Source organism: Agelaius tricolor, unplaced genomic scaffold (assembly GCF_023055355.1).
Source record: "Agelaius tricolor isolate 1412-34295 unplaced genomic scaffold, bAgeTri1.0.p SCAF_18, whole genome shotgun sequence".
Taxonomy (NCBI): Eukaryota; Metazoa; Chordata; class Aves; order Passeriformes; family Icteridae; genus Agelaius; species Agelaius tricolor.
In genome coordinates, this window is record NW_027269278.1 from 16,663,675 (window position 1) to 16,687,819 (window position 24,145).

Genomic DNA, 24,145 nt, shown 5'->3' on the forward strand with positions numbered 1-24,145 from the left:
GCTTCTTTGTCCTGGCTTAGAATAGCTCTTTCCATTCAATTCAGCACCAGTGAGACACCCATAGGAACTCTTTTACTTCTCTCTTCTAGAGCAAGTGATAGCTTAGAACCTAAAATAGAAAGCTTGTTAAAGACAGTGGTAACACAATAAACAGCACTGTTTGTCACTGAGTGTTTTCTCTTGGGGTATTTCACTTCAGGCTAAATATGACAAGCAGATCAACATATTTCAAAATCTCAAATGTGTCAACGATATCTTGGAGTATTTCTGTCCCTCCTCTCGAACAATGACAACATATTTTATTCTCCACTCACTTCAAAAATCAAACAACAACTTTAAGTTTTTATATGATCACTTGGTTTCAATTTTCCTAGGAATTATTTGGTACAGACTGTGTAACATGACAGTGTACAACATATTGCATGATAAAATACAGCTCTTAGAAGGTGACATGACAAAAAAAATCCACTATTCCAGTCCCAAGAGCTGCTATGTTTATTTGTAATAACGGGCACGTTCTTCCTTCTTTTGCAATTCACACTGTCCAGTTTTGGATCACTGCAAGTTACATGTCAGGATCTTGGAATTTCCTGTGTAGTAATGAGTGCTGTCCCACTGAACAGTTAATGGTGCTATCCAAGAGGGAAAAGCAAATAAAATATTAACCATTCCCTTATGTCCTTGTGCATAACAATAAAGGGAATAATTGTAATTTCTCTGGGCATGAGGTAAGGAAGCATTCAGGGAGCAGAATTTATACCCTTGGAAGCTGCTCCTCAGCAAACAAGTGAGCAGATCCATCCCAGTGCCACGGACTCAGCTGACACTGAGGAGCCTCAGGAACCTCTTGCTTACATTGCCATGTGCTTTGCCAGGTCTGCAATCCACATGAAGGGTCAGGTCAGTACAAAGCAACTGCAATGTTTCCTGTTCAATTCAATCCATTTGCTCCTATAATATCCTCCAAAGGTGCTAGGGATTGAATCAGCCTCCTGTCAAAATCACAGGGAAGGTTTCATCCAAATTAACCATGCTACCTTTGCTACTCAGACAATGGGAAGTTCCTGGAAAAGAGGCTCTCAAGCCAAGCATTTGCTTATTCCTGCACCTTTCAGCAATTTTAAATTGCAAGTTTAATCCTATTATAGATCTACCCCAGAGGTCTCAATACAGGCAACAATCCCCCATCTATTCCTACTATTTAACTTCATTACAATTTATCCACATCATCTACATATCCTCAGCTCAACTCCAAGTATCCAATTAAACCCATAGACAAATAACAGTTAAACATGGCACGAGAACGTTTTGTATCAAGCAGAGGATTAGTTTTATTTCCAGGCATGAGAAATTTAAGGCCAGATTTCTCAAGAATACAATTAATTTGGAAAAAAAAAAAAATTGCCATCAGCACATGGTACCACTCTCTCTCCTCTCCTCATACAGTTTATTGCACACATTTTTGTCCAGTGCAAACAGAACAGGGCTGAACAGGACAATGACAGACAAGCTAAGACCTGCAAATATAAAGAGTTATTACAGATAAAGGGAATAGGAAATGTGATTCCATGACCCGTAAAAAATAGAAATTTTCATCACATTTGGAGTTAACAGTCAAAATTGACAGTACCAAAGAGGAGTATGAATTGCATTAGGCACTCTGTTAAATGGAATAGTAGAAAAACCACAAGACTTTGAAGAAGCCACTTGAAGAACATGAGAAAGGTTAAGGCATTACTGCAGGCTTCGTATCCAACCAGCTACAGAAAGGGCACCTTTGGGTCACTGGAGTTTTCATCTCTTCTGCACCTGCAAAGCAAGAGGCACCTTCATTATTCCTTCCATGGAGACAGTTTGCTAATTGTAGGCCTGGCTGTTAAGCACAGCCAATTCCATTCCACAAATGCACTGAGCAATGGTCAAGAACTGGAGATAATTCATCTGTGGGGATGTTTTCTTGGCACTTTGATTTCTGAAGTTTCTGCAAGCAGTTTTAGTTACATTATAAGCTGGTAGAACAACTATTTCCCTCCAATGTTTTCATTGCTGTAACAGCACCCAGTGAGCTGGATGAGAGCCCTTCTCCACTTGCACAAAGACAGCTCCTGCTCTGAGAACACAGGCTGTGAATTCACCAAGCTAAGGAGAAAAGGCACTGTTGGGTGACAGTTTGGAAGAGTGCACAGCCTGGATTTACCATGGCTACAGAGCTGTGTGTGCTCTTGCACGCTGCCATCCAAGCCATTAACCTGGGGATGTATCAAGGGAATTGCTAGAAAATCATCCCTTGGATGGGAGGGAGACTGCCTGAAAACACAGAGCAAACTTGTGGAATTTGGCACAGATCAATCAAGGCAGCATTTGCAGAGTTCCTCAGTAGAACATGAGGAGCTCACTGGAGCATTTTCAGGCTGCTCAGTTAAGTAGAATGGGTTTGCTTTAATCATCTTTATTTTTAAGGATCTTTCCACTTTGGGAGTTAGCACTTCATTTTCTTTGCATTTTCCATACTAATCCACCCAAACCTCAACTGAAAGGAACAGGAGGCAGAAACAAGTATAGTTCATCTCCCCTGAATGCTGGAAAAGCACAGCTCAAAACCCATAAATAACTGGTTGCTGCACTGATGGGAATCCATGCAGTGTCAGAGAGATATCCCAGCTCTTATCAGATGGAATCTCACTCACAGCTCCTATCCAGGCATAAACTCCACAGGAGCAAGGACAGGACATGGAGCACCTCAGCCCTGCAACAGCACTCAAACAACTCTGCAGTGCTGTGACCTGGGACAGCACATTTCAAGCAACAAAGAACAGATATTTGAGGATTATTAAATGCTTTACTTTTCTAAACCTTTCCTTTTCAGAGACAACAACCTTAATTTTATTCCAAAACCAAGCCAATAAAATCAGATGGAAGGTTAAAACAAACTCCTTCATGTAACAAAACAGCATGTGCTATGCAGGGCTGAAATGCTCCATTAATAAGTTTAAAAATGACAGCTCCTCAGAAACTCTGCACTCAGCTTCAAACACACAAGGTCCCTCTCCTCCTTGGTACAAATTTAATTCCAGTTCTCTGGAAAATCCTTCACTGGAATGGAGGGGAAGGGCCTGGTTCTGTTAGCAGAAGTCCAGAGGTTGTGTTTCACCTCCTGCCTTTCCTTGCTGGTTTCAACACACAGACCATGAAACCCAATTTTTATGTCCAGATAACTCCAATTTCAGATCCCAGGCAACTGAATCATCCTATGGGATTCAGGGATCTTTGTGCCCATTACCAAAACACACTGTTCTCTGTTTTAGCTAACTAATTATATGTTAGCACCCAAGCAGTGAAAATGCTCCTAGGAAATTCTGCTTGACTGACTTAGCTAATTATAGGCCTGGCGTTGAAGCAGGGCCAAGTCTACCTTCAGCTTCTGCTTGGTGCTTAAAAGGAGCTGCAGACACACACACAGGCCCAGTCTGCCAACATCCCAGTTCACAGGAAGCAAAACTGGGATGAAACTGGGGAGCAAATGTGCAGGACACTTCACAGAAAGCATGTAACAGAGCTATAACATCAGCTGTCACTGCCTGCTGCACTGAGCTGAGACCGTGTTGTACAAGGACAAACAAAAAATGTGTTTAATTATTCAGTTACCAGCTTAAAAACTATAATCATGGCTGCTTGTTTCCACATTTCCTTCATTTGAACCTTCAATTCCAAATGCTGCCCTCCTGAACAAGCCCAACAGCATTAAGGTACTTCTGGTACAAGACTTTATTTGTGCTGGCCCTGTCAAAGAGCCCAGGAACTGCAAGAACCACATTCCAGCAGCACTGCCCTGATAGCAACCACCAGGCTCAGCTGGGATTAAAGCTGCACACAGGCTGTCATTAAAAACAAAATAAACCATCAAGCTGTGAGCTCAGGAGATAAAGAACATTCTAATGGCAGCTCCCATTCCAACTTCCCAGATGAATGAGAGCAATGCTGTGTTGCCTTGGAAATCAGGACAGGTCTTAGATGAAATGGTAGCAGGCTTGAGGAGAGGTTTAACAATTGGTAAAGATTAGGAAATCCACTTATGTTACCCTAGTCCAATTGTATCTTTTTTTGGAAGTTTTGTTCTCCTTACAAACCCCTGAACACAGCACTGTATGACAGGATAGAAAGAAAAATGACTGTCAATAATTCAGTTCAAGCTTTTCACATACCCAATCAAGACTAACATCCAAAATGTTTTGTTGCAGCCTACAGAAAGACAGATTCCTCCTACCAAAGAGCTACCCTGGTCTGAGCACACTGCTCACATTGCTATTCAATCTCTCCTGAAGCTTTAACACACCAAATACATCAATAAATCTGCTCATACTCACCTGTCAATGAGCTGCAGCACTGCACAGACATCCTCAAGGCCAGTGGTATCTGAGGTACCAGATTGTTTCATTGCTTAACTGTGGCCCAAAGAGAGGGTTGAGCTGAGCCAGAATTGCAATCAGCCAACTGCAAGAGAACCCCCCAACCAAGAGACACAAATCAGCCAAAGGACAGCTTGTGACAATGGAAGGTTGTCCAAACACCAGGACTATCAGAGAAGAAAAGGTTATTTTAGGAAGGTCTAGGTTCAAATAAAGATTCTACTCAAGGTCAAACACAAGGACCAGCCACCAGCAATGAAGTTATGGCACCAAATCATTCTGCAACTGAAACAGATTGTCCTGTTCAACTGAAAGCAACACAAAATCACCTGCTAGCATTGCCCTCACACCTCTCTTTGACAGAAAAGTGTTTTGAGACACATGAAACTCAGGAATTTGGGGGCTCAGAAGATGAAAACATAAAAGAGACAAGAGCTTTTTTCAGTGCCTTTGAAGCATCCTTTAAACAACAACCTCTGAGAAACATCCTCTCTCTCATTTGCTTCTCAGTGCACAACAACCTGCCCTTGCAGATGTGGTATATTTTTCAGAGACTTAACAAAAGTGAATTTAAACCTGGCACAGAGGTCAAGAAACAGGGACCTGAAGCAAAAGGGTACAAAAGAACACAAAGACCAACAAAGTACCCCACAAAAACAACCCCAATATGACACAAACCCCAGATATCAGCACAGCAGCCTTGTCACTGGAGCAGAGCACAAACTAACACTGCAGAAGCCATGGCCAGAACTGAGAGCAAGAGGAATGTAGTTTGTGGAAAATATCCAGGAAAGCTAAACAGAAATAAATATTCCACTCTTAAAAGATATATTTGCTTTGTAAATGTTACAAGAATCAGAAAAAGCAATGGATGCTTCCACGGATTTAAATCTATGTTAAATACTAACTATATAAACACATTTAGTGAACACACTGGCTCATCTGTCTGCTATTTCTAGAATGCTTTGTAAGGAGGAGAAAAAGCAGAGCAGCTTTGTAATGGGAGCTGCCACAAATGTATCAGAGTGCTTAGGCAGTCATGGAAAATTCCACACAAACCTTGATGCTCTGACCAGCAAACCAAGTGCAGGTCGGCTGCCTGCAACAGCCACAAAGGCAAAGATGTGGGTCAGACTCAAGGAAACACATCAATCCTCTTCCAATTTACCAATATTTCTTTGCAATGCCCCTTTCAGTTTTGCAGGGGGTAGAACTCCAGCTAAAACAAGGAGCTGAGCCTGCAGCACTCCATCAGCCACACAAGCCTTGGAACACGTAGCAGGCTCTACAAAGGAATTAAAACATCAGCAAGGCACCACTGAGAGCAGCCAAAAACCTTTAGGCTGACACGTTTCTACTTTGCTGTCCAAAGCAGTGACAACAATGTATTTTGAGACCATGATGTTAAATCTACTTAAGGGCAAATTAGCCCTTCAAATGATCAGGGGATTTCTTTAGTGAGGGTTAATTTTTCAGATCCAACAGACAGATCCAAAGAGCATTGTGCCATCTGCCTCCAGCATCCTGCAGTAACACAAGTGGGAGGAGGGTAGAACACTAAAAGCCTGTTAAAGCACATTATTCCTTTTGTCACCGCAGAGCAGGAAGGAACTCCCGGCACGAATCTCTCACCTCCCGAGCTCAGGCCCAGCAGGACTGTGAATTAAACGAGCTGGGAGCACATTCAGAAGCTCAGCCTGTGGGAGCAGGCTTAGGGAAAAGCAGCGTGGAAGTTTCAAAAGGCATTTATTTGCTGGGGCCGTGCTGGGTACCCGAGCTGGGAGCCGGGGCGCCATTAGGGCAGCAGTGCACTCCTCCCCCTGCCCTGCGAGGGATGAGGAATTTAAAACATTTGTTAGGAACGGCCTGGCATTCAAGGTAAGGCATGAAAAAGCTTTTCCCATGGTTTGGGTAAGTGATGCTGCTTTATGCAAGGATCCAGCGTGCCAGCACACAACAAAGTGCAGCATTCAGAGTAAAACAAACCTCTGTATCCAAGGTGCAATGTTCCAGAGCTGCTAAAAGCAGGTATGGCATTCGAGCCACCCACAGGTCCTTAAATTCTACCAGATCCCACTTAGAACAGTTACTGTTAATTATCCAGCTCAGACAAGGAAGTTAAAGTCCCTTCTGTTGTACCAGAGAGATTTTTTAAAAGGTCTTCCCACCACAAGTGCCATCTGTCTGTGCTCGTGTTACAAATGAAGGTCCTGCTATCTCTGTTTAAATGTCAATTTGGGCATCCATATTTTAATCCTGTTAGAATCAGTAGCAAATAATACAATTTTCCAAGCACCCTGTCCTCTGTTAGGACATGATGACACTGTTCAGGAACTGCTTTGTGCACAGCAAAATAGATTTAGTACCTCACAATATGGTGGAACCTCTAATTTCTGCAGCAGTAACTCCTTGGACTTTGCCTTAGATTTTATGAGGTCCCTGAGAATGGTTTATTCCTCAAAAGGCTGCTGGGTACAGGATCTGTACACAAATTAGATGCAAATATCTTCCACAGAACAACCAAATGGATCCCATGTAATTAAGATGGTTATTCAAAATTATCACTGCTAAATCGAAATACAGAAGAAACAGCTTTAAGTTGAAATGTACTGACTTCAAATTAATTTCAGTGAAAATCAATTTATCAATCAAGTGGTGGTTAATGAAGACAGGAAATTGTTTTTTCCCTACTTTCAACTGGAAAGGTAACTCAAAGAGTGTAAAAGCAGATCTAGCAGAGACTAAACAGCTGTACAGAGGAGCACAGAACAGCACCAGCCACTGCTAAGGACACAAAAATAGCTGGGACAGCAGAAATTGTTTTAATCCTAACAGATCTAATGAAGAAATCTCAGGAACAATTCTTTGGGCTTCTTTCAAGGCTGGTATGAAAAATTAATCTCTTTCTTTAGCCATCTAAAATGAAGGTCTTAAATGTTTTCAGTGCCTCCTCCCCCAAAAGGAAAAGAATGCAAGAACAATAAAGTTCCATATGTTTGAATAAAACAGAGGGAAAAGGTTGGACCAGATCTTTTGAGGTCCTTTCCAAACAGAGCTGTTCTACAATTTTATACAGAATAAATGAGCAAATAAAAAATGAAAGACTCTGTGATGAGGCAAGTTCTGTCTTGGAACAGGATGAGAAAAATCTGCTTTTTGTTGCATTCTGGCAAGCAGACACTACAAATACAATTTATGTGGTTGGGTACAACTATAGAGGGTTGAAAATATCCCAAGATTTTGCTGCTTTTTTTTCCCCCAAAGTATAACTGGAGAAAGCCAAAGGAAATTTGGCTTTCAGAAAACAAGTTAGAGCCCACAAAATTACCAAAGAACCCCTGGACACAGAAGAGCAGTTTATAAAACACGGTAATAACAGTAGGCTTTATAATGGGTCTGTTTAGATAAAATAACCAACTAAACCTACAAGTCACAGACCACTGCACATTTGAAGAGTTCACAGAATTGAGCCCAAAGTTAAGAAATTCTACAACAAACACATTTCCCATCACAATCCAGAGGATGCAGCAGATGCCACATAGCCTCCACTTCAAGGAAAACTCTCCTTCAAACAACAGAGACACCAAACCTCAAGGGTTCTACAAGAGTGGGACAAAATTTCTGTAGAAAAAAGCCAAGTGAGAACTTGAAATAAAATCAAAACAAAGCTCAACCCTTCTCCTAATTAAAAACCACCCAAGTAACTGTAACATAAATGCAGCAACCCAGTAAAAATCATCAAAAAATTGTTCTTTCTTAGCCAAACATTTGGGACCTGTTATGAGACTGAGCCGCTACAAACTTCATGTGCAGGGCAAGGAGACCTTCAGAGCACTGAGATTCCCAAATTTCAACCCCAAATTCAGGCTGCTTGCACAAATTCTCAAATTTCTATATCCACTCAGCAAAACTTAAATTTAAAAACTTCTGTGCATACAAAGCAGAGCCAAGTTTGCTGGACTTTTACAGTTGAGCAAGAGTGAATTCTTAGGAGTTCACATATCAAATACTCTGAATAGAAATAAATTTTCTAGAGTATAAACTGATACTAACCCTGAGTATCACACTATTAACCTAAACCAACCTGTGTAAGCTGTGCCACTGTCTAACCCAACAGGCCTCTCCTGGAACATGGAAGATTGAGATGCATTTCTCTAAATATTCATATGAAATTCCTTTGAATAGCATAAATCATGCCTAAATAGTTCAAGAAAGTACAAATACCACTCAGGTTCAAATGGAACTCCAAATAATAATTTTTATAACAAGTTAACCCTTAAGATAAACCAGACTTTTACCACTTTGCTCTCCATAACAAATACTTTCAAAGTTATTTCTGCACAGCAGTTTTTTACAAGATCAGTCTCCACAGTCTTTAAAAGAGGGAGAGAAAAACACAAGCAAGCTTTGTCTTGCAGTCTCCAGCTACAGCTGGCTTAAATCCTGATAAAAAACATTATATGAAGAGCTCTCAACAAGTCACTCTGTAATTGCTACTAAATCTCCTACAGAAAGGAGGCAGCCTCAAAATACACTGTGCATTTAAAGAGAAATTGTCTTATTATATCAAAGTCTCACTAAAAAACCCACCATGCAGCAGCTTTTCCACCCACCACTCTACCAGATTTTGAGAATATATTCAAGGAATTTAAAAGCAAAACTGTTCAGTGGGTTTGAGTTAGTATTACCTCAGAAATAAATATAAAGTGGAAAGGGAAAAGGCAAAAAAAGCCTAAGAATCAGGAAAATCTTAAAATTATTATACTTGTGAACAAATGAGGCAGGGAACTGGAGAGGAGGAACAGCATGTCCATGCAAGGACAGCTCACAGTCATGTGTCAGAGGAGGAATTTAGGTTCCTTTTAAATCAGCATTTTCAATGGGAAAATTTCTTCAGCACACTGAAGGTCTTTGGAACTCAGAATTCCAAGAGCTGTCAAAAAACAGGTCCAAATCTCTGTGACACATTCAAAAAGCTTCTAAGTGCTCTGAGGCTGTAAAAAAGGAACTTGTGATTACAAGAGGAGTGGGCAGGACGTTGTTTGTACTTACAACAGGTAGCAGCAAACAGCACAGGTCACCAGCATGGTGTTGATAACTCTGCCAAGAGGAAGGAGAAATGGGATCAGGTGTGGTGTTGTGACTGACCACAGGATCCACAGGGAAAAACCCACAGCAAACAAGGACAAGTTCAACTTTGATCATATGAAAGATGACTCAACATGAATGTTCTGGCTTCTTCCAGCTGAGTGAACTGCAGAGCTCAGATCTGCAGGACTGACACAGCTCTGCCAAACACTCTACAGCTGGACTGCACAAAATCACTGCAAACAGCAGCAAAACCTGATGCAGTGTCCTTCACATGAGTGAAACACTGAGGCTGCATGCACACGAGAAATGCTTTCTCCATTTGCAGAATTCTACTTAAAGAAAGTTTTAGTGTCAAATTGTCGCTTTTAATTTTCTATGATGACTGAGGGTTCTACAAAAGGAACACAAAACAAAACCTCAATGCTGTAATGTAAATTTTTCTTTTCTTGGTGAAATACAGCTGTGTCAGAAACCACTGGAAAGCTGAAAAGAAGGAAGAACCAAGCTCTTGAAATTGAAAAGGATAAAACTGCAGCTATACACACACAGATGGATTTGAAATGGGAGGAGAGGAAATGAGATATTCTGCAGCTCATAGAACTTGGTGGCAAAGTGGTTTATTTTATTTCAAAATTATAAAAAGGCATTTCCATCTATGTATTTCCTCCCCCAACTGAGTAACAACACCTCATGGGAGGTCAGTAACTTTTGTTGGTGAGGCACAGAATTCCCACACTTCCATGCCTGGAAGCCATTTCTCCAAGGTATTTCTGAGGACAGGAATGTTTCCAGGCATGAACCACACATCAGCTTTGAAAGTGAGGCAGGAAATATCAGAGCTTGAGGAATATTGAGGGTTTAGATAAAGAACTGAGAGAAAAGACAGTTGGTACCTGTGGAGTAGAGGGAGTGTCAGAGAGAGGAAGAGAGATTAAGAAGCCATTATCTCCTAGAGAAAAGAGAAAGACAAAAACTTGTCTGCTTTTTAATCTGAGCAGCCACAACCACTGCAGGAAAAACCTCAGCTTACAAGCCCAGCTGCTGTCCTCAGCTACAAGGGCACCAGCACACATTTAACCCAGAAATCCACCTCTGCAGCCTTTCCAGTCCCACCCAGTGTGGAACCAGAGGACGGTGGAGTAAGTTAGGAAAGGTCAAGTAAGGAAAGAAAGAGGAAGTTGTTGCTCAAATACCGCCTGACAATGAACCACCTTGACACAGGACGTTCTGCCTGCAGAGATTTCACAGAATGGTTTGGGTTGGAAAAGACCTTAAAGCTCATCTCGTTCCACCCCCTGCCATGGGCAGGGACACCTTTCATTATCCCAGGTGGCTCCAAGCCCCAGTGTCCAACCTGGGATTTCAGGGATCCAGGGGCAGCCACAGCTGCTCTGGGCACCCTGTGCCAGGGCCTCAGGGGAAACCCAAACCCGCCAGGGGCCCCGGGGGCAGCGCCCGGCTCTGGCAGCCCCAGGGGCGGCTGTTCCGCTGCCCCTCGGCCAAGCCGGGCCCGTCCGTGCTGCGCCAGCGCTGCGCCCGCGGGGCTGCGGCGGTTCCGGGCCCGGCAACCTCGGGGCGCTTCAGGGCTCCGGGGCCGCCTCCGCCGGGGCCTCCCCCAACAGCCGCGGGGGACGGAAGGGAAGGTGCCCGGTGCCCGCCGCCCCCCGGTCACTCACCCGCGGTTCGGCCCCTTGGGTACGAGCCAGGGCAGGACGCCGCCGACCACCCCCCAGAACACGCTCATGACGATGATGGGCACCGCCAGGCCGCCGTACGCCATGGCCGCGCTCTGAGGAGAGCGGGGCCTCCCGCCACGCCCCGAGCGGCGCCCGCCAATCAGAGCACGCCACGTCAGCGCGGCCGGCGGGAGCGCGCGGTGAAGGAGCCATGGGGCCGCGGGAGCGCGCGGGGCACGTGCAACGGGATCGGGAATGCCGTGGGATCGGGACCGCGATGGGATCGGGAATGCGGTGGGATCGGGACCGCGATGGGATCGGGGCTGTCACGGGACAAGGGTCGGGATGGGATCGGAGCTGCGGTGGGATCGGGAATGCCGTGGGATCCCCATCCCAAACAGGCTGCCCGGTAAGCGGACACGAAGCTCCTGCCGGCTCTGAGCTTCTCAGGGAATTGGGACACGATCCCACTGAGCAGCTCTGTACCTGGAAAGGTCCCAGTTATGAGCAAACCTTACAGAATTCCTCCAACACCCACTCAAGGGGAGGAATTTTGTGTTAAGCGGCACGAGCTAGAGGGACAAAACCCCTGAGCATTCATGAGAGAAACCCACCCCCAGTCCACCCAACACAGCCTCAGTGTCAGGCTGTGAATGGCTTCTAAAACAATTTTCCTCGATTGCCAGCATCCATTGTTGTTCAGGCAGATGAATTCCTGTCCCTCTGCAGCAGCAATTAGAGGGCCATTCACTGAGCCAGTCAATTCACTGAACTGCAGGGCTGTTTTCAACAAGCAGCTCTCAATTATGGAGGTACAAAGTGCCAGGAAAGATCTCCCCTCACAGGAAATTCATCCAAAACAGCACCACCAGCAGCGCTGAGACTGCTTCACCCCATCCCTTCCAAACCAGTCAGCTCTGCCTCATCAGCACTGCTCATAAACCCCTTTGTCCTCATTAAAATAAGACATGAATTAATTATATATACAGTTCACAGAATGAACATGTTAATATTAAAAAAACCATGGACACATCTAATGAAGAGACAGAAATACAAAGACTGTTGAGATGGATGCTTCAGGACTTCACTGCTCTTTCAGGTCGGTTGAAGCATTTCTAAACTGTTTTACTTAACAGTAAAAAAGGTACAAAGAGCTTTTTAATTTAGTGTATTTTTTACAAAGTCAAAAGACAAGCAGAAATATTTAAATGCTGAGCAGGACATGAAGATTTTTGACAGAAGAGACACAACAGGTTGAATTTTAGCAGTTTTTTAATGGTTTTAATCAGGAAGGCAGCTATTCCTGCATCTTCTCGATGGTCTCCTCCTTGTACTTGCCCTTCTCCTTGCCAACCTGGCGGGACTTGGCTTTGCGCTCCAGGATCTTCTTGCGGTCCTTGTCCAGCTTTAGCCTGGTGATCACCACCTGCACAGAGCACAGCACTTCAGCCTCCCTGCCCATCCTAAACCCACCTGAGCACACAGCTGATTGCACCAGCACACAGGCAGCAGTCAGAGCTGGCCCTGGACACTTCCTTCTCCAGGCACCCTGTGCCTCATCACCCCCCCAGGGAAGAATTTATCCAACAATTCCTGCTCCTGCCTCCTCAAACTGGCAAAGAAATTCATGTGTTGGTGTTACTGAAAGTACTACCTGGAAAACAGAACTAACAATCAAACCCTAGAAATGCCATACAGGCACATTTCCTCCTTAATTCCTTGTGCATTTAGGTCTCAGTTGTAAATTCCCACCTCTTTGCTCAGGAGAGGTACAAACTGTTCACACTGCAAGTCTGTAACAAAACATTGCCCTGCTCTCTGCATTAATAACCAGAATCTTTATGCAAAGCTTTACTGAGGTCTAGTTCCCAATTAATGAAAATTTTCCCAGAGTGAAGAAGCAGCAGAAAATTCTGTTTCTCTCACAGCTATTCAGCACTGGCTCCACCACAATGTCACCTTGTCAGTTAGATGCTGTTGCTGCACACAAGTCGTGATGTTTTGGAAGAATTCTGCCCTCCCTCTGCTGAACACACCAACCATTACACCAGAAAACCTGTTACAACTGGATTTTTTCCACCAACACTTCCATCTTTGTGCCCACGTGGCAAGGCTGAAGCAGACTGAATTCATCTGCTTCAAACCAGGTTTTGGCAAGTTCTTGTGTTTAGTTTGAAATGTTTCCTGTTATGATCTAAACAGGCTTTGCCTGGTTTTCACCAGCTCTAAATACCTCAGGCTAAACCCAGGTTCAGAAGTATTCAGTTCACAAGTGCCTGCAAGAGCAATCACAATTCTGAGCATCTGTTTAAGCCTCTCCAACATGGTTTCAACTCACATCTCTCCTCATGACACCCTAACATTTCCTTGAGGCAACATCTCCATTTGTTATTCACAGAACCCCACAATGGTTTGAGTGGGAAGGGACCTTAAAGCTCATCCAGCGCCACCCCTGCCATGGCAGGGACACCTTCCACTGTCCCAGGTGGCTCCAAGCTCCATCCAGCCTGGCCTTGGGCACTGCCAGGGATCCAGGGGCAGCCCCAGCTGCTCTGGGCACCTGTGCCAGGGCCTGCCCACCCTCACAGGGAAGGATTTTTTCCCAAAATCCCACCTTAATCTGCTCTGTCAGTGTGAAGCCATTCCCTGTGTCCTGTCCCTCCAGGCCCTTGTAAAATTCTTCATCTTGTTGGCTCCTTCAGGCACTGAGAGGCTACAACGAGGTCACCCCAAAGCTTCTCCTGTCCAGGTGAACAACCCCAGCTCTCCCAGCTCCATCCCTCTGATCCCCTGGTGCCTCCTCTGGATCTCTCCAGCAGCTCCAGGTCCTGCCTGGGCTGGGGTCTCACCTGAGGGGGCCCAATCCCAGCCCCTTCCTGCTGCCCATGGGGACCAGCCCAGGGCATGGGGGGCTCCTGGGGGCCAGGCCAGGTCCAGCTCTTGGCCACCAGCACCCCCAGATCCTTCTCCAGGGCTGCTCCATCTGAGAATCCCCAGCCTGTGTTTATATCCCAGCCTGCACTGACATTGACCATCATGCAAGAGGCAGAAGCAAAACCAAGTGATTACTTTTTATACTGACAAACATTCTGCATTCACAGATTTTGTAACAACTATGCCCAGATTAATATATTCCTACTAGAAGCACTTTTTTGTATGTTCTGGAACAAAGACTGAGATTTTTTCTTATTTTAGTGCTAAGAGTGGGATGTGCAGCATGTTACACTTATTAAAACTATATTAACAGACTTAAATCAATTTTTTGAAAATGGTTAAATTTAAAATAGTCATAGTATAAACCTTATTAAAATAACACTGCAGAGGTAGGAGAGTTGTTTGCACATGAGAATTAGTAGTAAAACTAACATTTAATTTTTTTTTTTAGTTGTAGTTTTCCCCTGAATCAGAGTGGGGTGAAAGCAAAGGCAAAAAACAAAAGCAAAACTAAACAACGATTGAGCTTCCAAGCACAGGCTGGGGATGTGCAGATGGAGCAGCTTCCAGGGGCATTCCCCCCACTTGGTACCAAGTCCCAGGGGTCCCAGAGCAGCCCCAGTGGCCGTACCTTGCTGGGGTGGATGCCCACGTGCACGGTGGTGCCGTTGGCCTTCTCGCGCTGCACGCGCTCGATGTAGATCACGTATTTCTTCCTGTACACCTGCACCACCTTCCCGATCTGCTGGCCCTTGTAGTGTCCCCTCACCACCTGCACACAGCACACACACAGCTCCAGGAGCAGCCCTCAACAGCCAGCCCATCCCACAAACCAGCTGAGCTGCACAGGATCCAAGGATCCACAAACTCATGAGTGACCCCACAATTTCAGCATTACTAACACAGAGCATTTAACGGAGCAGGATTGTGCTTCTCCCCCATTTTCTTTGCAGTAAACCCTAATGGGAGAGCTCTGTTGGCAGACATATTTTATGAAAAATCCTTTGGTTAGGATCTTTTCTCCCAAGAAGCTGAGAGGCCTCAGGAACGAAATGTAAACATTGATTATCTGCTGCTGTGGAATGGAACAGGTGCATCTGGGATTGGTCTCATGTGGTTGTTTCTAATTAATGGCCAATCACAGTCCAGTCTATTCCTTGCTAGCCTTCTGATAAAATCCCTTCTTTTATTCTTTAGTGTAGTTTTAATATATAATATTCTTTTAATATATTTCATAAAATAATAAATCAGCCTTCTGAATCATGGAGTCAAGATTCTCATCTCTTTCCTCATCCTGGGACCCCTGTGAACACCACCACACTCTGCAGCTATGCAGCCAGATTTCAATTTTTAACAGTTTTTACACTAATTTTTCACCTATCATTGTGCTTATGTAAAAAGCCACTTAGCTGAGACTCATTTCTGATCCAATCTTTTAAATACCACAGGCAGCAAACAGCCTACAAAAAAGAAACAATTCTTTGCTTTGTGCTTTATGGTTGAAAGTTTTCAGTTCAGCACAATGATCAGTGCATGTAGCTGAAGTGCAGCAGAATTGCCAGCACACCTGTATCATCCTTATCACTGAAGTGAATTTAAAATGAATTTAAATGAAATGAATTTAAGAAACACTTGGCAGTCCAGGTCGTGACTTGATTAACTTAGATTATTTCTGCCATGCTGAAGGCAAAGCTCCAGCACCAATATCAGTTTGTCTCATTCTTCCCTTTTCCACAGGCTGCACATGAAAACAGAATCCCAGAATCAGCTGGCTTGGAAAAACACTTCCAAGATCATCAAACCCAAATTATGCCCCATTCCCACCTTGTCCCTGGAGCACTGAGTGCCACCTCCAGGGATGGGCTCTCCAAACCTCCCTGGGCAGTTCCAGTGCCTGAGCCCCCTTTCCATGGAGAAATTCCTGCTGATGTCCACCCTGAGCCTGCCCTGAGCCCCCTTTCCATGGAGAAATTCCTGCTGGTGTCCACCCTGAGCCTCCTCTGATCCAGCCTGAGGCCGTTCCCTCTCCTCCTGTCCCTGTTCCCCCAGCTGTCCCCTCCTGTCAGGAGCTGTGCAGAGCCACAGGAGCCCCCCTGAGCCTCCTTTTCTCCAGGCTGAGCCCCTTCTCAGCTCCCTCAGCCCCTTCCCAGCCCTGAAACCCCCCAGAAGAAGCTGAGGTGTGGCAGGGCAGTACCTGGACCTCGTCGTCCTTGCGGATGGGCATGGAGCGCACGTTGTACTTCTGCCTCAGCTCCTTGGACAGGGGCGAGGACATGATTTTCCTGCGGATGTGGGAGGGGGCATTGAAGTGCCGTTTGCGGTTCTTGCTGCGGTCCGAGGTCACAAAAGGGTTGAACTTCATTTTGGCTGCACAAAAAAAAAACAAACCCCACAGCAGTTGGAGATGTGCTCACAGCACGCACATTACACTTTATCACCCAGGCCCACAGAGTCTCCTGCTGCATAAAAATCAATTTCAACTGTTTTTAATGCCACTACTGATCAACAAACCCTGATATCCCGGACTCCAAGTAAATTGAAGCCCCTGCCCTGACTGACAGCGTCCCTGTGACTGACACACGTGCACATCAGACCGTTCTTGCAAAGCTCCCTGTTCCCAGCGCTCAGGACAGCTGGATGCTGCCCTGCAGTCACACCGCTCATCTTTTATAGATTGGTACAGATTTACACCAATCTATAAAAATGTGTATTCTGGGCCCGCACCAGCACCTCCAGTAACGCTCCTCACCACAGCGTGCAGGTAACACATCTGCAAATCCAAGATAATTCCGGCCTTTCCTAAACTTTAGCAACTGCGCTACAGGACTGCCTGTCAGGGCACCATTGATACTGACAGCAAAGGATAAATTAAATCAAAGATAAATTAAATTAAAGGCTAGTTTTGCTCAACTCTCGAGTTTCTGAGTGCACACCCTGGCACCTCCCATGCGGGCTGGGCTGCGCTAACTCCGTAATGCACCAGGGAAGCGCAGCCGGAGGAGGCCGAGCTCCCCCCGGAACCCGAGCTCTCCCTGTCCCGCAGCCCCGAGCGGGCTCCCGACCACCCGAGCCCCTTCCCGATCCCCGCCGCTGCCCCGTGGAGGCCCCGCCGCCCGGAGATGGCCGCAGATGCCCCCGATGGCCGCGGATGGCGGCTCCCGGTGTCTCACCCGCTGCCGCCGCCGCGCCGCCCGCCCGGAAGAGGAGCCAGAGGCGCTTCTGCTTCCGCTTCCGCCTGCGCCGCCGCGGCCCCGGAGCCGCGCCCCCTGGCGGCCGGAGGGCAGCGCTGCAGCGAGGACAGAGCCGGGACAGAGCCGGGATAGACACGGGATAGAGCCGGGATAGGGCCGGGATAGAGCGGGGATAGACACGGGATAGAGCGGGGATAGACTCGGGATAGAGCGAGGATAGACTCGGGATAGAGCGGGGATAGACACGGGATAGACACGGGATAGACACGGGATAGACTCGGGATAGACTCAGGATAGAGCAGGGATAGGGCCGGGATAGAGCAGGGACAGAGGAGGGACAGACCCGAGCACATGTCTGTGAGACCGAGACCCAGGACACAGCCTCTGCCCCAAGGGACACCAGTGACACTGATCCCATGTCTCTCAGCCCCAGGGGACACCAGTGACACTGATCCCATGTCCCTGTGCCCCAAGGGACACCAGTGACACTGAACCCATGTCTCTCAGCCCCAAGGGACACCAGTGACACTGATCCCATGTCCCTCTGCCCAAAGGGACACCAGTTCCCCTGCCCAGCCCCTGCTCCGGTGTCACTGTCACCTCCATCCCAGCTCACCTGCACAAACCATTCCCCTTTCAGGTAGATGTGGCCCTAGTACATATTTTCAGGACACAGACTAATTTATTCTCAATGAGAATTATTAGAAATTAACCAATTAATTGGCTTGGTTGGGTTTGGGCTGGGTTTTTTATAAAGATAGCCTGGAAAGATTTGGGCCTGAGTTGCAGCAGGGTTTGGACAAACACCTTCCCCAGAGCTTTTATTTGTCATTTACAGAGTAAGGGGCTTCCAGCAGCACCCATCACTTGGGGAAATCTGAGTTCCAGTCATTGGAACAAGCAGGATCTGTTCCTTCACAAAGACCTTCCCAACATAAAGGGAATTGGTTTCTTAAGATGGCGCAGATACCCTGAGCCCAAACTCACTGTGCTGTAACCCCTTACTGTTCAACATTTAAAAATTGCCTCATTTATTTCTAAATAGTTATGAAGCAAGACTAAATGGACATTAAAGGAGGGGAGAGGACAAAAATTGGGTTATTTCACATACCAAACCCAGCAAGCCTCAAGCACAGTCCATTCTTCACCTTTCCTTAAAAAAAGGGAGGTTGGGACACTTGGTACTGTACAAAACCGAGCACTGAATGTCCAGACATGACTCAGGGCTGATTACAAAAGAGCCTCGTGCTAACTTTCACCACAGTGACCTGGCTCCCAGTGATTTCATTGTGTGATAACGCTCAGCTCACTGAAATCATAATTAAAAACAAAAGAAAAAAAGCTCCTTTGGATCGATTTTGCAACAGGAGTGCGACAAGAAGCCAATCAAAACATGTAAGAGTTTTATTTTTAATTATGGAACTAAAAAGGCTAATAGTTTATTAACATAAGATTGCAAATTAAAAAGACAAATGCCAGAACTCCTTAACAGTCTCCACTGTAGAAATGTAAAAGACTTGTGCTTTAAACATTGCTGTACCAGACATGGCAGGGCTGCTCCTCCTCCCTGCCCCTCTCCCACATCCCAGGGACAAACCCCTCACTGACACCCCCAATCTGCAAATTCAAACAACTCCTGTAAAGCAGAGACTCGTCACAGCCATTCCCAGCCCCAGCAGAGAAGGAACAATAAATGAGAAATATTCAGGAGCTGGTGGCACACAGGGCCACCTGCACTGCAGATCTCATTTTTTACAGCGCACAAGAAATGCAAGGATTTGAGAGATCAGATCAAACATTCACAGACTCATCTCTCCTGGGTTTTTGTACCCCATTTCCATTTTATTTTCTTTTTAAAATACTCTTCAGCAGTCCAGATACTGCCTAGAATACACCTAATAACTTTCCCTAGTGCTAGAAGTTTTTAACTCCACCATTGCAAAGCATCCTATGCCTCAAGTTCTCACTGTAGGGTGGAGTCTGCAGTTACAGGGAATAATTTAAAGTGGGACTTTCAAATATTTCCTACAGGGATGTCTTTTTTGGAAACCCAAATTCTTCTATAAAAACACTGACTTGAAAGGGCAAAATCAGAACCCTACAACTGAGGGTTTCCTTCTGCTCTGACCTGAAATTCTTTTGTTTGTAAGGACGTTTAAAAGCACAACTAAGCTCATTTTCTCCTCAGAAAATCCAGAATAGAAGTGAGATCTCCTGGGTGCAGAGGCAGTAACTGCCTTGCTTTCACACCTGGAGAGATGAGAGCAGATTCTGCTGTAAACACACGAAGCAGTACCATGGTGTGACCCTGCAGGACGAGCTCACCACAAATCCCAGCAGCCCCAGAAGGTGGCCTTGGCTTGGCAGCTCTCAAAAGCTCAGACCTGGTTTAGAGAACCCAGGTACAGATGTTCCTCCTGCCAGAACTTCAGTTCAATTTGGTTTCAACATTTTGCAAAAAAAAAAAACCCCAAAATTTTTGATTTATTGCCTTATTGTAGGAGATGTTTTGGCAGAGAGAGCAGGCACGCTGAAGTGTGTTACTTCCAAAAACAAAACCCCAAAACAAACCAATTGCACTGGTCTTGTTTAGAGAACTGGCCTGGACTGCACAGGAGGCAGTTGAACACAGACAGGGAATGGGGAGAACACACCAGGGGACACAAAGAATCTGCAACCACCTTTCTTTGTGTCAAAGAAATTGTACCAGAGGAGAAATTTCAGAAAATGACCTGTACTGCAAAGATCTCCCCTTGCCCAGCTCAGGAGAAGGATGCACTAAATAAATCTTAGTGTAAGGAAGATGCTGAAATATTAAAAATCTCATTGTTGTAATCCACTGTTCCCAAGCTGTCAGCAAAGACTCGCCAAATCCAAAAGGAAAAATGAAGACATTTTAGCTGTGAGTTTCAGCTGGTCACAGTGGATGAGAGGAAATCCTTCAGCCAGCAGGAGAAGCAATTGCCATGGAAAATCCCACAGCCCAGGTGAACACAAACATCTCACTGAAAAAATCTACCCATACATGAATGAGTACACGAAGTTCCACAATCCATTTTGCAGCTAAAGTAAGAGCAATCAGTCCAGAGAAGAACAGGGAAAAATTCCAATGCTGTCTGAAGTCACTGCAGGGCAGAGCATGGCAGGGGGAGAGGAGCTGGCTGCTTCTTTTTGGTGGGTGGATCAAACTGGCAACACTTTCCCTGCTTCCAAAGCAAGGAGACAAATTCAACAGACAATCAGGAATTCTTCTGAAATGCATCTGACTCTAACAATAACACTGAATATTCAACAATTCATATCATCACAGCATAAAGTTTGGATATTTTGCCTCCAGGGAAAGGCAATGGATATAATCCAAGAGAAACCCTGCACCCATCTTACAATTTACAGCACTGAGTTCAAGATCCTTATTTTATGATTATTTTTGTTTAATCCATCCTGAAAGACTTAAAATTTGTGTATCCTCAGCTCAGACATTCACAAGGCATGCAGAGACTGTCACTACTCAAGGAACACTGATGAGGCTCTGGAAAATGCACTGGTGGGCATCTGCTCTCATTTTTGAGACCAAATGAGATGCAAGACACCCCTGGCAGGAGTTTTCCCCTCACACCTCTGTGTTTTGGAGGCTCCAGAAGACAAGGCTTGAAGGAATGGACAGGGAAGCTCAGGAATCTTTTTAAGGGATCAAACAAAGCTCCCAGCAAGGGTCACCTGTGGGAATGCTGCCCTGGGTACCTGTGGGAGAGCACTGGCAGGCCAGGGCTCAGAAAAGATGCCTGGCTGAGCTTTAAAGGAAAAGGGAGGCACCTTAAATCCCGAAAAGTCAGAATTCCTGTGTTTGACAGGTGTATTGAATACACACACACAAAGCAAGAGAGGAAGCTGTGCTCATCCACCCAGAGGGCTGCACCATTTTTCTGAGCACAGAGAATATAAAACCTCTTTTCAAAAGAAAACAACAACAACAACAATAATAAAGTAGAATCCAGACTTTTGGGTGGTCTGTGTTTAGAAACAGAAGAAAGAAAAGCTAATGCTGTAAAGACAACTATTCCCTTTCAAAGCAAAGGCCACATAAAACTGTGTTGCTCAGTTTGGTTTTTACTTCATGCCACCTGTAAACACAAGACTGGATATTCAGTTAGTGGGAAGGAATGAAACCACTTTTACATCCAGGATAAAAGAAATGCCCTCCACTGCTGGGATCACAGATCACCTGTAGGAAAAGGTAGCTGGGGAAGGCTTCCTGTTCTTTTTTCACTTGGTTAGAAAGGTTGTATCTGAACAACTGAGCTTTCAATAGAAGCACAGAACATTTCTGGGTGTTATTTCTGCCCTCTGTCTCTTAGGTTTGCTGTGGGGACTAACACTTTCCACTCCTCACCAACAGATACATCACCTTTTTGGCACCATGGGTGGAATTTCTTCCTCATGCGTAATTTTGCCCTATACAAAAGTCGATTGTCTGATCATGCAAATCCAACAGAACTCCAAAAAGTGCCACAAGACAGTTCAGCTCTTTGCCATCTACTCCCTAGTTTGTACACTGCCATAGGAACCTCCCAGAGGACAGACTGCCATCCTCACTTAGATCTCAAATGGCATTTCAACCTCTCTCTCTGGGGGGAGGGAATCCACACCCTGATTCCACTGATTTTTCCCTCTCAGAGCTCTGAAATGCATGGAGATTTCTTTGATTTGTTGAAGATGTCTTCACTGACCAGCCTGATTAGAGAAAAACATACTGATTCAATCAAATAGAAAATAAAGACAAAAACAGGTAGTGGTAGATTTGTCAATCTTTGCTCCTGTCCTTGGAGTCGAGGGTAGAGTTTCACTGCTACTGCATTTTGCCCAGCTGGATCTTCTTCCAGGCCTCTGATGCTGTGAAAATGCAGGAGTCCAGGATCCCAGCTACAGTAAATGTTCCTCCAATGATGGCACATATCTGCAATTACAGACAGACAAACACCTTTGTCAACAACGAGGGGAACTTTTACACAGCTTGAGCTGGAGGAGGGGTCCTGCTGCCTGGGTGTTTGCTGGAAGCACAGCAGGGAGTGGGTAACAGCCCTGGGGATGGAATTCCATGAGGATCATTCACAAAAACCATTCCCTGCAGTGGAATAAATGAGTGCTGAACTCCTCAGCACTGAGCCATCACAAATCCCAGCTCCCACAGCACAAACACTGCTCCCTTCTGGCTTAAACTCCACCCAACTCAGATTTCTAGGAGCTCTGTGCTGCTCACATCTTCCTGTACTGTTTTCTGTTATAAACACCAGTCTTGTAGTCTTTTCCCCATTTCACAAGATAATTTACTAACAGGCAGAAGGCTCTGAAATAGCACGTGAAGGGCAGTGAGTAACAGAGGAACCCAGCTGCCAGTGACACCACAGCCCTGCCTAACACTTTCCATGACAAGGGCTGCTCACAGCAGCCAACTTAACTCTTCGTGGGACAGAGTTTTCCACACAAGATGTGGATCTTGGGTCGAATTGAAACACATAATTACTTCCAAGAACAGAATTAGGGAAAAAATTCATCTCCTGATCAGCGTTAACAGCCTACTTCACTTCTCAAGTGCTACAAAAACACAGAAATATTCTGTGTATTCTGTCAAACCTAAGTCTTTGTGGAAACAGAATCAGAGTCCTTTAGGCTGGAGAAGACCAACAATACAAAATATTTCCCTGCTACAATGGCTCACTGGTTTGGGATTGCTCTCTCCTTCAGCCCCTAGCTCATAGCAAATCCCTCTTTTCCCAGGCAGGCCCTTGTCAGGAGATAAGCTCCACATCTTGTTCCCCTTCTCACAACCCCATTTTTATTCTCAGAACCACCTCATCCTACACAACATAAAAGACCAAATTAAAAAGAGCACCACAGCTGTGAAGTAAAAAATGTGGGAGCTGGGAAGGTAGAACTGTGTAATTAGAACATGGCTGGTAACATTTGTAGGTTGCATTGTGGTGTGTCACACTCCCTGGTGGCACCCTGGGACTTTCTTCCCCTCCTGTGGTGTTGGACTTCTGCCTCCCCACCGTGGTTTGTATGAAGCTAGCCTTGAGCAGAACTCAGATGTTCTTGTATCAAAACCAGTGTGGCAGCAGGAGCAGGGTGTGACTGTCCCCTGTGCTGGCACTGCTGAGGTCACATCATGGGGGCTGTGTCCAGCTCTGGCCTCTCGTGCTGAGAGACCCTGAGGGGCTGGAGCGTGTCCAGGGAAGGGAACAGAGCTGGGAAGGGGCTGGAGAATCCCTGAGGGAGCTGGGAAGGGGCTCAGCCTGGAGAAAAGAGGCTCAGGGGGCCCTTGTGGTTCTGCACAGCTCCTGACAGGAGGGGACAGCCAGGTGGGCATCCAGGATGAGAGGGAACGGCCTCAGGCAGGGCCAGGGCAGGCTCAGGGTGGACACCAGCAGGAATTTCCCCATGGAAAGGGGGCTCAGGGCAGGCTCAGGGTGGGCACAGCAGGAATTTCCCCATGGAAAGGGGGCTCAGGGCAGGCTCAGGGTGGGCACAGCAGGAATTTCCCCATGGAAAGGGGGCTCAGGACAGGCTCAGGGTGGACACCAGCAGGAATTTCCCCATGGAAAGGGGGCTCAGGCCCTGGAACTGCCCAGGGAGGGTTGGAGTGCCCATCCCTGGAGGTGGCACTCAGAGCTCTGGGCTGGGGACAAGGTGGGGATCACAGCTGAGACTCGGTGGCCTTGGAAGTCTTTTCCAACCTAAATAATTCCATGATAAACGTTATAAAAGTGCAACACAGCTGGCCCAGAAGGGAACTGGTGCCACACTACACACACCCTGCCACGTCTCTGCTCCCACACAGCTCCCCACG

At 45.9% G+C, this 24,145-nt stretch overlaps 3 protein-coding genes and 1 long non-coding RNA gene across 4 annotated transcripts in view; 1 reads left to right on the forward strand and 3 right to left on the reverse strand.

Moving 5' to 3' along the window:
- The window catches only part of LOC139597843 (uncharacterized), an 8,962-nt gene extending 1,213 nt beyond the window's left edge, over positions 1 to 7,749 (forward strand). The window contains exon 2 of the long non-coding RNA XR_011681704.1: positions 4,239 to 7,749. This is a non-coding gene — a long non-coding RNA (uncharacterized lncRNA). The remainder of the gene's footprint in view (positions 1 to 4,238) is intronic.
- On the reverse strand, positions 1,307 to 11,331 carry ATP6V0E1 (ATPase H+ transporting V0 subunit e1). The gene is made up of 4 exons (XM_071443591.1): positions 11,174 to 11,331; positions 9,459 to 9,506; positions 4,365 to 4,491; positions 1,307 to 1,809 (listed from the first exon to the last, which is right to left on the reverse strand). Exons 1-3 carry the CDS (start codon positions 11,275 to 11,277, stop codon positions 4,398 to 4,400), a joined length of 246 nt encoding a protein of 81 aa, XP_071299692.1. The 5' UTR covers positions 11,278 to 11,331; the 3' UTR covers positions 1,307 to 1,809; positions 4,365 to 4,397.
- Positions 11,332 to 12,427: 1,096 nt separating this feature from the next.
- RPL26L1 (ribosomal protein L26 like 1) lies at positions 12,428 to 17,399 on the reverse strand. Its single transcript, XM_071443589.1, has 4 exons — positions 17,278 to 17,399; positions 16,302 to 16,474; positions 14,739 to 14,879; positions 12,428 to 12,599 (listed from the first exon to the last, which is right to left on the reverse strand). The coding sequence occupies exons 2-4, from the start codon at positions 16,467 to 16,469 to the stop codon at positions 12,471 to 12,473; spliced, it is 438 nt and encodes a 145-aa protein (XP_071299690.1). The 5' UTR covers positions 16,470 to 16,474; positions 17,278 to 17,399; the 3' UTR covers positions 12,428 to 12,470.
- A 1,280-nt stretch (positions 17,400 to 18,679) lies between these two features.
- ERGIC1 (endoplasmic reticulum-golgi intermediate compartment 1) overlaps positions 18,680 to 24,145 on the reverse strand; it is a 55,602-nt gene continuing 50,136 nt past the window's right edge. Inside the window, exon 10 of the mRNA XM_071443588.1 lies at positions 18,680 to 22,252. Coding sequence (XP_071299689.1) covers positions 22,145 to 22,252 — 108 coding nt within the window. The 3' untranslated portion in view covers positions 18,680 to 22,144. The remainder of the gene's footprint in view (positions 22,253 to 24,145) is intronic.